Source organism: Lolium rigidum, chromosome 5 (assembly GCF_022539505.1).
Source record: "Lolium rigidum isolate FL_2022 chromosome 5, APGP_CSIRO_Lrig_0.1, whole genome shotgun sequence".
In the NCBI taxonomy this organism is placed as follows: domain Eukaryota; kingdom Viridiplantae; phylum Streptophyta; class Magnoliopsida; order Poales; family Poaceae; genus Lolium; species Lolium rigidum.
In genome coordinates, this window is record NC_061512.1 from 227,777,655 (window position 1) to 227,792,418 (window position 14,764).

The 14,764-nt window shown below is 42.4% G+C and overlaps 1 protein-coding gene across 2 annotated transcripts; it reads left to right on the top strand.

The window, feature by feature from the left end:
* The first annotated feature begins 11,338 nt into the window (after window positions 1–11,338).
* LOC124653600 lies at window positions 11,339–14,358 on the top strand. 2 transcript variants are annotated; one of them, XM_047192664.1, is made up of 7 exons: window positions 11,339–11,592; window positions 12,066–12,578; window positions 12,678–12,799; window positions 12,905–12,945; window positions 13,035–13,133; window positions 13,637–13,835; window positions 13,961–14,358. In XM_047192664.1, the coding sequence occupies exons 2-6, from the start codon at window positions 12,092–12,094 to the stop codon at window positions 13,806–13,808; spliced, it is 921 nt and encodes a 306-aa protein (XP_047048620.1). In that variant the 5' UTR covers window positions 11,339–11,592; window positions 12,066–12,091; the 3' UTR covers window positions 13,809–13,835; window positions 13,961–14,358. The 2 variants fall into 2 exon arrangements, with proteins under 2 accessions (XP_047048620.1, XP_047048621.1); XM_047192665.1 differs by having other exon boundaries at window positions 11,339–11,584.
* Window positions 14,359–14,764: the final 406 nt, after the last annotated feature.

A 14,764-nucleotide genomic window follows, 5' to 3' on the forward strand; every position in this document is an offset into this window, starting at 1 on the left:
GGACACAATCTTTAAAATAACATTACATGAACTTATTGGTCGAAATTGCGCAAGCATATTGGGATGAGGTACCTTCGGTATCAGAACTAGAACAATATGGTTGATGTCTTCTCGTGATTCACCTCCGTTTAAAACACTCAGCACTGTTGCTGTCAGTTCAGGCCCACATAGAGAGAGAAGTCCAATTTACCCCCTAAACTCGTCTTCAAGTTCAGATTACAACCCTCAACTTTACTTTGGTTCAATTTTCAACCCTAAATTCTATAAACCGTTCAGAAATAGACCTTCAATCCTTTTTTGACAAGTTTTGAACCGTTTTTTCTCGTCAGTTAGAGGTTTTTCTTCCTATATACTGTGCCAACTCATCAACATACAACATACACGGTACAAGAAAAACCAGCTTAATACAATGCAACGGGTGGTTCTGAACCGTTTTTAGAATTCAGGGTTCAAAGTTGAACCAAAATAAAATCGAGGGTTGTAAACTGAACTTTGAGACAAGTTTAGGGGTAAATTGGACTTCTCTCCCACATAGATCCCAGTGTGAAGCTGCTCTAACTAAAATGGCCCCTTCTAAATGATGCTACAGTAGCCTTAGGCCCTTAGCCCAACAGTACACTACAAGAGAATTGGCATGTAGAGACACTATTTTGGTCCAGTAGAGACACTTAAATTGCTCTTACTTAGTTATAGAGGCACTTTCCATATTGTCTCAAAAGCGTCACTACCGGGCGGTGTCTCTACGTGCTAAGGACAATAGTAATAATGTCTTTACATTTTAGAAGACATAAAAGAGGCATTATATTGTGTCTCTAGTGTAAATAAATGTGAAGAAACCATGTGAAAAGCAATACTCGAACTCATGACCTTAATGATTAAGACTTAATCCATTAACCATCTCACCTTTAACAAGTATATGTTGATACTTGGAACATATTTCTAATTAGTATTGCCCACCATGGCCCAAACATAGAACAAATGTCTCTAGAGAGCAAGCAAAATGCCTCAAACATTGCCTCTAGAGGAAAAGTAAAGACATAGACTGAAGTGTCTCATGGATGCCTCTTGATAACTTATTCGTGACATTTGGAGTGTCTCATAAGTTGTTTATAGAATGAAAATTGCAATACCTTACAGAAATGTCTCAACTAATGTTCCTACATTTGAGACTATTTCTGAAGTGTCTCAAAAAGTGCCACTACAATATGCAAAGTGTCTTAATGTGATTTTTAATGAGACAAAGTAGGAAGTGTCTCTAGTAAAATGTCTCTATGTAAGCTTTTTCTTGTAGTGGTAACTAGATAGCACCCCGCGCGTTGCTGCGGAAATTTATTGTTGTTTTTGTGTAACTTCTAGGTAGAGAATAAAATGACAATTTACATCTGTAATATGACAAATTTCCTATATGCGTAATGCATACTGCGTTGGGTGTAAACTTATTCCTGGAATAGATATACCGTGTATGATAAAAAAAAATATAGTAATGTGTAAATTTGTACAACTGTGGCCTGAGTGATATGACGAACACATGGCATATATCTGCCCAGTGGTGTGGCGAAAGTACTTGTTCCCGTCCTCTGCTCGTGATATTTTAAGTTCTGCAAAAAGGATAGCGTACTGACGGTTTAGCATTTGTAGGATATGACTCTATGATGCAACACTTCACTACAGTTAAATGTTTTCAGAAGACTACTTGTTAGAAAGAATTGGCGCTAACTTTTCATACAGTAAATATAGACCTAGGGCTTCAGTTTATTGTCCACCAATAGTTGTGCTGAGTATACCTGCACAAACATGATTCAGTTTTTTCTCTCCTAGATGATTGAGATTCCAGATTGTATATTATGCACAACATCGTACCTAAGTTCACATGAACATCATTGCTCCGACATTAATGAATCCTCAGATTTTTGCATAGACCGTGATAGGAGAAAGGTAAAGCTGCAGACTTTGATTGCACTCGCTCAGCTGCACTGCAAGCACAAAAAAAAAATCTTTATTTTCTAATTTTCTCTGTGTTCAAAATTGCAAAATAAAAAAAACACCATGCAGAATGCAAGTGAATAGATCATACATAGTCTGACTGACCAACAGCAACATTTGAAAAACTAAGTCCACATCAATAGAAATGCTGTCCTATTCACAGTAAAATAAAAGGAAATAGAGATTTCATATTAGGCCAAAAAGTGAGATAGCCTCATCCGCCTCGTGACAACTAACGATAATCCTCTCACATAGCTGTCAGGCACCAGTCACGCTGATCCCTCTTTGCTAGGTCATCTGAATCAAAATTCTGTTGCAAAAGAGCATCGCGTGAGGATATGATCTATAGTTTACCGCAACTTTTCCTCATGGAGACAGAATAAAACTTTTACTCACGGAGACAAAATAACTTTTAATGGCAACGATAATAAACAGGCAAGTGTAGGATGATTATCTGACAGTAACGAAGCAACATAGCACCAAGGTTGGGAACGAAGAGATTAGGAAGAACCTGGGACGGATCGTTGCGGCCGACCGAAGAAGAGGGGTGTAGATATTTCTAGGCGACTCTCCAGGAAGGGCGACGAGGACTGCGGAGCGAATGCACTGATTTAAAGGGAGATCAAGTGCATCAGTTACACGTGCATTTATCTTATGGAGAAGATGAGGAGGTGGTGAAAGTCCATCGGTTTACTATTGAAGTATAGTGCAGAAGGTGAAAAGGAAAAGGAAATCAATAAGAGGGACATTAACTTTGGAGTTACAGGGCAGCTCTGCCGTCTGAAGGAAATCGATAAGATGGGATATGACTCACTATGGTCGGACAGAGATCACGGAAGAAATGATAGCGTCAACTGGTGACATGGAACTGTGGAATAACATGATGACATGGCAGGCTAGGATTGGTTAAGGATGCTTGATGATGTGGCATGCTTGCATGTTGAGAGAAGTAGTGGAGGGCTCCTATTTAGATATAGAAGATTCCGAACGAAACGGGCCATCCACCAGAGAACCTTCAGCCTGTAAAAAAGAAGGTAAACACTTCCTAACGCAGTCCGATGGGAAGCAATTCGTCGGACCGGTCAGAGACCGTCCATCTCGCCTACATCAAGGGTGTGTTTGGTAGGTCGGTTCACCACAGATTATCTTTCTCAGGTCAGACATGCTCACCCCATACAAGTTGGACTCAGATATTACCATGTGTTTGTTGGGTCGGGTGCGTTCAGCTAAGCTGGGCCAAGAAGCTGTTTGGTGCCCAGCTCTGTGTTTAACCAGGCTGAGGTCCTATTTCTACACAAAGGCCCCTGGAAAGAAAACGAAAAAACCAATCGAATCCCTATACATAAAAAATCAAAAGCAATCGAGTCCCTGGCCGGCCGTGGCGGCGCTGGCCCGTGGCCGTGGTGGCGCTAGCCATTGGCCGTGGCCGGAGCTCGTCCGTATGGTGGCGGGGCTCATCGGTAGAGTGGCGGCGCAGGCCGGCGTCCGGGAGGCGGCGAGCAGGCGTCGCGCAGGGGAGGCAGTGCAGGCCGGCGTCGGGAGTCGTCGCGCGAGCGCTCAGGCGTCGCGCAGGGGAGGTGATGTGTAACATCCCAAAACTTCAAAACACAACAAATGAATTTCCCCTAGTTCCAAATTTTGGAACCAACAAAAACTTTTATTAAAGTAAGTATGATACATAGTGATCTTGCTTAATTCTTGTGTTATTGCTATGATTGCTTGTTATTAGTATTTGAAGTAATTTTAAACCCTAAACCTCACCTCTTCTATCACCATACTAGTTAAAATAAAATAAAAGGAAAGTAAATAAGAAAAAGGCATATGTGCCTATGGCTATAATTATAGATCTTTACCCTAGATTTTTCCACATTATTTAGAGGATTGGAAATGCTTCATTAACCTTATATAGTACTTCTTAAATCATTTCCAAGATGAAACTAAAGAAAATAAAAAGAAACAAAACAATGCCATAGAGGCATATGAGAGTAAAATAGCAAATTTGTGAATTTAAGAAAATTGACCCTAGGACTTGTTGTGAATGGTTGGATCACCTCCATATATCATTTCAACATTCAACAAAACCAATTGGGTCAAACCAAGTCAAATTAAAAATAAAATACCACATATGCATAAAAGCATATGTGACACATAGGCATTTCACCAAACATTGACCTAGGTCTATAAACCTTGACCAAATGGTGTGAAACCATCTCTAAACCTATTATAACACTAAATAGACCCTAACCCATGCCCAAGCAAGGCAAGAACAACCCTAGTACAAGTTTATGAAAATTTGACACCTCATCTCTTATGTATTAAGGCCAAATTTGCAAATCTTTGAACAAGACCCTTTGATTTAGTTTCAATGCTCTTAAAATGTTTCTAAACTCATAAGAACCCCATTAGAGTCAACCAAAGTCAAATTAAAGGGAAAGAAATCAAATAGGGAGAAAACTCCCAAAATTCACTCACATACACATAACCCAATTTTGCAAATCTTCAAACAAGGCCACAATTGCTTGATCCCTTGCTTGTAGAATGTTTATATATGATAAATAAACACAATTGCATCAAAGAAACCAAAAACAAATCGAAGCAAAACTCAAAATCAACATACATGTGATAATGGTCATTTTGTCACTTTATAAAATGTTCCCCACTTTACCACTCTGTTTTTCTCAACTCTCAAACTAAACTTGGTCAACTATGACCATGTCATCCAAGACCATGTCAGGGTCAACAACTTTCATGTTGACCATCTCTGCTAATGTTGACTAGGTTGACCAGAAAGACGGGGACAAGTGGAGACTTTAAATCTATGTGAAGATGACCCCATTTTGGGAATTCTTGTAAACCTTCACCAAAATGAGCACCACCACCACCATTTCATCACTCTAATTATATAAAAGAGATGCACCAAAAAGAATTTCAAAATTTGAATAAATTTCTCTTGCGGCCATTTTAACAAACACTTGGCAGGCATAGTTTCTAAATTGAGTTACAACCTATTGTCCACTGGTTTCTTCACTAAACCACTTTAACCTTGTGATCATTAGCTATCTCTAGGACCCCTGCATCGAGTTGAGTACTTGCAAGGGTTTGGAAAAGTGGAAAAATAAGAAAAACAAACCATGTCGTGGCCATGCCGGCCACCATGGCACTCGAGCAACCTAAGCCTCTACTCTCCCCTACACCTTGTCATTGAGCATCTACGGTACACCGGGACACCGCTCGTGCACGGCCAAGCCTCCCCCTTGCACGCCAGTGGCCAGGCAAGTCGTGCCCAGACGCGCCCAGAAACGTGCCAGGCACGCGGTGAGCGTGCACCAGCACCACCCTGGACACGCCCGAGCACACCGTCGACCCGTTGCCCTCGTCCACCTATCCCTCTCTCACTCTGCACTCGCACGGCCCTCTGCGCCCGCAACCCGCTAGACAAACTCGCTAGCCCGCGCGTACACCCTAGCCCTCGCCATGATCGCCGACCTGCCGCGCCGGTACTGCAAGTACACCACCGTCGCCAGGGCGCCACGAGCCATCATTGGACGCGCCATCAAGCGCGCTAGCACCGCCTAGACGTCGCCTACACGATGCTCGCCCTAGCTTGCCCCTTCGCTCACCGTAGACGCCGCGCCATGGACAACCTCTCACGAGCACCCGCCGGTCACCATCTCGCCTATAAATAGAGACCTCCCGCGGCCAACTCCTCCACACCAAACTTGCTCCACCCCCTCTTCTTGACCTCCTCAACACCAGCTCCCCTTCGATTAAGCCACAGACAGCCCCAATCGTTCCGTCGATCGCCGGAATCCGCCGCAGATCAACACGACGAATTCGACCACCATTGAAGCTGCAACTGGTACCAGGCGACTCCCCTTCGTCGACAACGCCGCCTAGCACCAGCGCCGCCCCTCGCCGGAGCTTCCTCACGCCGTCGACCCCCTGCCTCCGCCGCTCCAGCACGCCCCTCTCGACGACGAAGGCGACACAGCTGAGCCGTCGAGATCTCCATCTAATCGCACGGCCCGGGTTAGAACTTACCGTTTCGGTAAAACAGAGACACTGACGCGTGGGACCATTTGTCAGCCGGCCCGCGTCGTTAGTTGGGCCAGTTTCCCCATTCAAACCATTTCTGGCCCATTTGCTTTCCCGCCTAAGCCCATTTCCCTTTTTGAATTAAGTTGTTTCAGCAACTTTTCAATACTGGTCCCTTACTATAATTTGAATAGTTCAAATTCTACAAACTCAAATTTAGCAAATTCAAATGTTCTGGAAAGCTTATGAATTGCCCTAACTAACCCCGCTGGATTCAACCTCATATGTGGTGTAGTTTTTGAATAAATAAAATAACAAAACAGATACTTTTCTGCATTCAAATAAATCTTAAAAATCAACCATTATGATTTTTGAAGTGAATCCAATTGCAATAATTCACATTTAACAAACTCTAATTTACTATGCAAAAATATGATAGGTGTTCTGTACATGATCATGGGCGAGAATCAAAATATTGGCTATGTAGTCAATACTAGCCCATTTAAACTATTTCAAATTTTAGGAACTTAAACCAATGAGGTGTAGCACCTCATTTAAATCATTCTCACCAGTGATATGAAGTAATTTGTTGACCTTTAAATGCTTAGGCTCATACTTGTTCACTTGTAGAATTTAAATCAACATAGTATTTAAATTGCACTAGTATTTAAATCACATGAGATGATGAATCTCATTTAAACCACTTTTCTCAAATACTAAGTGAGAAGTGTTGACCTTGGTCAACATGGGATCATCCATGGTTATTTGAGAATATGGCATCACCTCAATAATAGTTTTTACTAAATTAGTTACAACTATGTGTTAAATCATATGAGAGGTACTCCTCTCATTTAAATCTTGTTCTCAAGTAATTCAACATGAGGTAGTGACCATGGTCTAATAATCTCATATTGAGTTATTTGGTGGCATTAAATCACTATCAGGCTAGTATTAAAATGCATGAGGTATGGAACCTCATTTAAATCATTTTTCTCAAATAATAAGTATGAAGAGGTTGACTTTGGTCAACCTAGGTCATATATTATCCATAAGAGAAATTAAATCTTAAGAAGAATTCAATGAGAGGAAATTATTTCTCCAAACCAAAGAGAAACCTTAATTTCAACTTTCAATCAGAGGAAATTATTTTCCTTATATTAAATAAAGAAACCCTAGAATAATTTGTGAATAAATGTTAAGTAGTGATGCTAAATCATTTGAGTGAGCCATTAAGGCTAATTAAGAGTACTTAAGTATTGTTTGGTGATTGTATCCTCGTATTCGTTTTTAGACGCTAGTACTGGAGACTATCAAGAGGAGGAGGTATTCTACCAGGAGGAAGAGCCGAGAAAACTTTGATCAATACACCAATCAAGGCAAGCTAACACTCTTGCAAGGTTCCCTTGTGCAAAGCTCTACAAGAGCAAGGCACCAATATTTTTTTTACTTTATGCTTAATGCTCCTATTTCCCAGTTTTACTTTACAAGCTTTTCTAAATTTTGTTTATCAAAGTTTACCTTTTTGATTCATGATTCACTTGGTTTAGATATAGAGTAGAACAAGAGCATCAAAGTTAGCCTAGAGCAAGACAAGCTAGTTAGCACCCCTCATGACTAGTTGCTAGTGCTAAACAAATAGAATTGACTACTCTAGATGGGATCATGTGAAATGAAATGACTTTGAAAAACCTTGGAATGATGAGTCATTCTATTGAAAGATTTTGAAGGTGAATATGACTGGTGAATGACTTGGTGAATTTTACCAAAAAAAAACTGATGGTTGGGTTCGGATGCGATACCATTCCAATTTGAAAGTACCCCCACAATACCCAATATGGGTAAGGGCTTAACTAGAAATTTATGTGCTTTAGTATGGGTTCCCTCTAACAAGCGTCATCGGGGTTAGGCCGAGGGCTGCCTCCACAACAAACAAAACGATGCGATATGACGTGGAATGAGGTGAATGTCCGGCCCAAGCCCTGTGCCGTTCCCGGGTTGACTGCGGTTTTCACCGGGAGGCCAAGCTCATGGGGAGAGGTGCCTATACTAGAGTATGTAAGTGAAAGGTTATGGTTGGTAGTCCGCATACGGAGTATGGTAAATCAGGGCCGATTAACCACGACGGATTATTGCAAATATTGTGGCACAAGTGTACGACCTCTGCAGAGTGTAGAACTATTCGAATAGCCGTGTCCACGGTTATGGACGGTTGGGAAGGCCATACTTGTTCCGTCATCGGACCATTTTCAAAGCTGTGACATATGACTTGGGACTTGAATTTAAAAGGTGAATGGTGACTTTGAGTTGAATCACAACAGAGTTGTGGGAATGACACTAATGTTCCCACTTGAGTTAGTTTAGCAAATGAAGAGTCTTTTCTAAATGTTTATGAAATAAACTTGGCTTTATGCAAATAAACCTAGAGCTTAGTATCCCCTTACTAGAATTAATAGTGCTTACACTAGTATTAGTTTGCGAGTACTTTAAAAGTACTCATGGCTTTGTCCCTGGCTATTCAAATGGCCAGACTATGAAGGTGAACAGCGAGTACGAGGAAGATGGACAGCGGGACGTCTACGACAACTAGGACCGCTCCGACGTCAAGCGTTGGCCTGTGGATTAGATAGCCACTACTACTTCGCTTCCGCTATTTGTGATGTTCGTTGATCGGTAGATCAACTATTATTGTAATATTGGATCATGTGATCTACCTTTGTAAGACGATTATGTGTTGTAATAAATAATGACTCTATGATATTCAACTATTATGTCTCGCAACAACAATATTCCTGGGATTGCGATGTACGGCATAATAGGCATCTGGACTTAAAAAATCCGGGTGTTGACATGATGTAGGCCGGCGTCGGGAGGCGGCGCGCCGGCGCCTAGGTCGGCGTCGGGAGGAGGCGCGCAGGGGAGGAGCGCAGGGGAGGATTCGGGGGAGAGCGTTCAAGGGGGGGGGGAATGAAGGGGAGAGCGCACGACCCCTGTTGGATTCGGCCCGGTGCGGGGCGTGGGGGGATTTTTTCGGGCGAGGTCAGCCCTGCCCACCTGCGAAGCTCGATCTGAGCTTCTCTACCGGGCAGGGCTGAGAGCTCATTTTCGTGCGAGGTGGGCACTGCCCAGTTCGACCGACCCGACCTAACAAACACTGGATGGCCCAAAATTCTCGGTTGGGAGGAGATTTTCTGGGTAGAACCGACCTACCAAACACACCCCAAGCGGCCCACGCTGTCTCTCCTTTCACCTTTTCCCTGATTTCTCTGGAAAAAAAACTTTTCAATCAATATCCCCAAAATTTCCGCCCGGTTACAGATCACAGCCATGTTCTTCTGGTCCTCTCATCGCCCTTCTCCCCAAATCGATCTGATCCTCCTCTCGAGATCGCTCTGCACCTTCCCATCAAGGCCGACACCTGTGCCTCCACTTGTTAGACTTCTACGCCAGGAAAAAGGAGCTCCGCCGCGGGAAATTGTCGTCGTGCATCATTGACCACCGCCGCTAATCAGAGGTGGCTCAGGAGGGCCATGAAGCCTACACTCCGGCCGAAGCAGCGGACTGTAAGATGCTTCGACGGACGATCGCTTCAACGACCACGATTTAGGAGAAGGTAACATGAACTGTTTTTTTAGTTGCGTTTATGTGAGATTCTTATGCTTCTACTATTTGCAAGTTGAGTTGAGATTGCTTGATATTTTGGCATCGAAATATCCAGGCTTCTATGCGTAGAGTTTGCATAATCAGTAGAAGCACATGAACCCATTTTCTAAATCTGCCCCACACCCAATTTATTGCTTAAAACATTACTTCAGATCAAATTGGTTTTACATCAGAGGAAGATAGCATAACACTGATGCTTCCTGATACTAGTTATGTTTCAGGCACCGGAGCTTCTATGTGGTATTAGTTATGCTGAGATAGAATAACACTGATGCTTCCAAACCATTTATGTGTTTCTTCCTGAAAGTTTGCATGATATTGTGAATTTGTTTTCTAAATTGTCAGTAGCATTGTATTTTAAATATTGCCCCATGCTTCCTACTTTTTATCATAGATATTGCTCATGGTTCAAGTAAACACATTCCATATTACCTTTCTTTCCAAATGGCTGTTATCCTCCTGCTACAACTTGAGTACAAGATTACGTTGGTCAACGTTTCTTGTTTGAAGCGCCACCAGTGGGGCGAGCGACTTCTTCGCGCTATTTGGAAGCAGACCAATGTGCTACTTCTAGCTGCTGAGAGCCCTAGGTGGCTGTTGGAGGTCATCGACGAGCCTCTTATGTTTCTGTTGATGCGCATGATCCATTGCTATGACAGGTGGACATCGGTCATTATGCCAGACGACACAAACCCTGTAACTGATTCATATTATATGTAGAAGAAAATTCTGATATTACTTGAAGCAAAAGTTATTTTACTTGTAAGAAAATTGTCCGCTATTTTGTTTCATTGAAGCATATGCTACTTATTTTAGAAGCAATGATGATAGATGCACATATTTGTTTCATTGAAGCATATACTACTTCTTTTGGAAGCAATTATCAACTATTTTGAAGCCAATTTTGATAGGAACAAATGTTGGTCACAATGGAAGCAAACAGGATATCCTTTGTAAGAAAATTATATTATTTGTTCAAAGCAATGTTAATATAAATGAATATTTGTTGCATATTTTCTATTGTGGAAATAAAGTAGTACCCTCCGAAACATGTCTTAGATTTGTCTAATTTGAAGTACAGAGAGAGTAACAGGTAACAGCTCCAATTGTCATGGAAGCAATCGAGCAGGCCAAGAGAAGCAAAGTATTTCTTCGTACAAAGCTAAATTAAGTTGTAGAAAATAATTTTGCAACGGTTAGAAACAAGAGTTCGATATGCCATGATTATCCTGAGAAAAATATAACAAGGATATTTCATCCAAAAAGGGGCTTCCACTACTGAAAAACAATGCTTCCCTGGTACGAAACTATTTTGTTGTCGCTGGAGAAAGTCCTAATTGATTTCTTGTATTTTATTATTAATCGGAAACCGCTTATAGTTCCCAAAACGATGCGCTGAAAATAAGCTACGAAGTATTGTTTAAACTGGACGTGCATCACGGTGGCAGTTCAAACGGAAAGCATTCAAACTGTTTCCTGGACTCACGGAAAGAGCAAAGCGGGGCTGATTGAAAATCCTACGACCGAGCTACTTCCAATCCTACGCCAAGCGCAGGTCCGATCGGAAGCAAAAATCGGCATCCGATTCCTAGCGCCTCCCAAAAAAGAAGGCTCCATCCTCGGCTCCTCGGCCCCTTCCACTCCTCGGTGGGCCCTCGTCGTCTCCCTCGGCTCCATCCGGCGTAGCTGCCTGCGCGAAACGGCCAATCCCCTCCGGCCTCCGCCTGTCGCCTCTCCCTCCGGGAACCTGAGCTTCTCCCGCTTCCACCGCCCCTTCCTGTACCACCCACGTTCCCGCCCCATCTCACACCTCTCGCCGCCTCAATTTTCTGTGCTCATCTCTTCCGGAGACTGCTTCCTGTGGCGTATATCTTCACTGCCGGATTTGCTCGATCTGAATACCGAGGTCTGAAGGTGCAAATCTTCCGTCTCCTCTGATGTTTAATTTGTACTGTTCAGTTGTAGCATATACTGGGAAGTTCACATGGACACCGTAAATTTGCTATGCAGTTTCTTTGTAGTTAGCCTGGCAAGCGTGTGGCGACTATGTTCGAACTAGTTATTGGATATATTCAGAGAGGGTCCTTTCTTCCTTTTGTTTTGTGAAATCTCAACATGAGAGGACGAATTAGGTGTTCTGTCACCGGCCTCTATACTTGCAATCTTTATTTTGCCAAAGCGCACATTTCCTGGCTGTATTTTTTGTAAGGTAATTTAATCTTCTTAAACGATGCTACTGTTTAAATGAAGCATTGCCACAGCTTTCGGGCCTAGGATCTTCTACTTAAGTGTGTTGTATTAGTTTTTTTTTTTAATCTCATATGAATGGATGGTCTCAAGTTCCACTAATTCTTAGTTCTGTTTTCTTCTCCAAACATTCTTTTCAGTCTATACTTGGTGCTACTTGAAGCAGATGCTGCACTACACTCCTGCTGCATGTTTGCAGCGCTGTACTTACAGCATGTATTCTCAGTCCATTCAGTTACAAGGAGGGCTGTCACAGAGCATGGCCTTACTGAAGTATTCTCGTTCACAAGGAGTCAGTTATCATGCAAATGCTGGTTTAGTCAGTTTTTCTCCAAAGAAGAACGTAGCATCATCTGGTTTGCAGAATGCGACATGCTTTGCCTGCTTGGATCGACGATCTGGATGTGGATTGTCAGTGAGAGATCATATCCTAAATGTAAAGCTTGATACGACCCCACGTCGCAAGTTTTCTAGTGTTAGCTGGAATTCGAGAAGTTTAGCACAGAAAATAGGAGGTTCATGCACTGCATTTCGCTTAAGTTCTGCAATTTCTGGGATGGCAAATGCTGAGGGTCCTGTGGATTCACACACTTCCGAATTGTCCACTAGTTGTGCTCATGGAAAGAAAGTCCACACAGAGTACTCTGTCACTGGTGAGGGCATGGAACATTTTGTTTCTACAGTACGTATATGCACGTGGTCAATGCATAACATTATGTGGACACTTGTGACTGTTTCAATGTGATTCACAGGCATTCCTGGAGATGGGCGATGCTTGTTCCGTTCAGTGGCTCACGGTGCATGCATTAGATCAGGGAAACCCATACCTGATGAGGATCTTCAGAGGAAACTGGCCGATGATTTAAGAGCATTGGTATATTTATAATGTTCATACTTTTGACAAATAGCGTTCTAAGGACTAAAACAAATTCATCTAGTGGTTACTCTGAACTCTCCATATAAACTTTTCCATTATTAGGTTGCTGATGAATTCATCAAGAGACGGGCTGAGACTGAATGGTTAGTTCCTCTTCCTTGTCATGCTGTTGTTCACCATGTAAAACAAGGCTGAGCATGTTCTTATCCTCTGTCGTAACATTAATTTGCAGGTTTATTGAGGGGCACTTTGATACGTATGTCTCTCAGATTAGGAAGCCACATGTGTGGGGAGGTGAGCCCGAATTGCTCATGGCTTCACACGTTCTTCAGTGAGTAATTGGACTATTTTCTCCTGAGATAAGCATTTACATGATAGCCATGATCTCTGAATATTTTGCAACTGTTTGTTAGTGAGTTGAAATTTACACTAGTGCAATATCCTAATGGAGCATTCACACTGTCTGGCCATACACATATAGAACCTAGAACTTGTGGGGTAGATTGATTTTGGTTTTAGCTTTGTAGCATGAATGCATCATCTGGTATCAGTTTGGAGCCCTAACATGATCTGTCTGGGATGTGTCCCTCTTGTTCGGTAGGGTCTCTGTGTTTTAATATTTTCACCTGAAAACAGAGGCCGGATATATCACTCCATCTTGAAGAAAACAAATAATCGAAAGCTGCTCAGCAGTCATGTCAGCTAAAATCTATTAATGTACTAGTTCCGATTAGATCGTAGGCATTGCCTTTTGTAGTTTAGATTTTTAAATTTCACCATTTGTGACAATATTGAAGTAACAAAGCAGTAAGAGTAGCACTACTGGGTTGTCAGGATGCCGATCACTGTTTACATGCGCGAAGAAGCAGCCGGTGGGTTGATAGCGATCGCGGAGTATGGCCAAGAGTACGGGAAGGAAGACCCTATCCAAGTTCTTTATCATGGCTGTGGCCACTACGATGCGCTGCATATACCAGGAAACACTGATCCCATATCAAGATTGTAGAAATATCTGGAGCTCAGAAAACACATAGTAAGTTTTTTTTGGGACATGTATTATCCTCTTCCCAAAACACATTTACTTCCAAAGTACAGTTAGAATCATCAATCTCTTGTTCCGTTTTCTTATCTGAACGATATATCTTGTTTGTCCAACAGTGATCTTCTTGGCAGACAGCAAGCGTCGCTGCACCTCGCTGCTGCAAAAAAAGTGCGGATTGATCACCCCCGCGTACGGAACGCGCCACTCGCATGCACCTGAGTCGACCAGCGGATCTCAACTTGTTAACAACCTGCAACTGCCCCCTGTATGCTAATGTTCAGATGTACTTGGGATAAATTGATTTATTTTTATTTTTGCAGCACCAATGCATCATCTGGTACCAATTCGGTGCCCTAACCTGAACTTTCCGGGTTGTGTCACTCTTGACCTTGCATCTACTTCAGATTCATTGTATCTGCACTCTCGGGTGTTGTACCTATGGTTTCACATGTTTTCACCTGAAAACAGACCGGAGATGTATCAGTCCATTGAAGAAAAACAAAATGACGGAAAGCTTTTCAGGAGTGATGCCAGCTACCTAAAATGTATCAATGTAGTTCTGAATAGATTGTGGACATTGCCGTTTCTAGTTTGGATTGCGCTTCTTTGCAATGTTGAGGTGTTAAAGCAGTAAGAATGAGAACCGTTGCTGGGTTGTCAGGATGCCGATCACCGTTTAGATGCGTGAAGAAGCAGCTGGTGGTTTGATATAGCGATCGCGGAGTTTGGCCGAGTACTGATCGCAGATCAAGATTGTAAAACCTCTGGAACTGAGAAATCATGGTGTAGGTTCTCCGGCTATGGTCATCTTCTCCCTACTATATGTTGGATAATTAGGTACAATTTCTATGATTAATTCCAGAATATTAAGCATGACGACAGTAACTACTAACATGTGAAACTCGAACATACTAGATGCA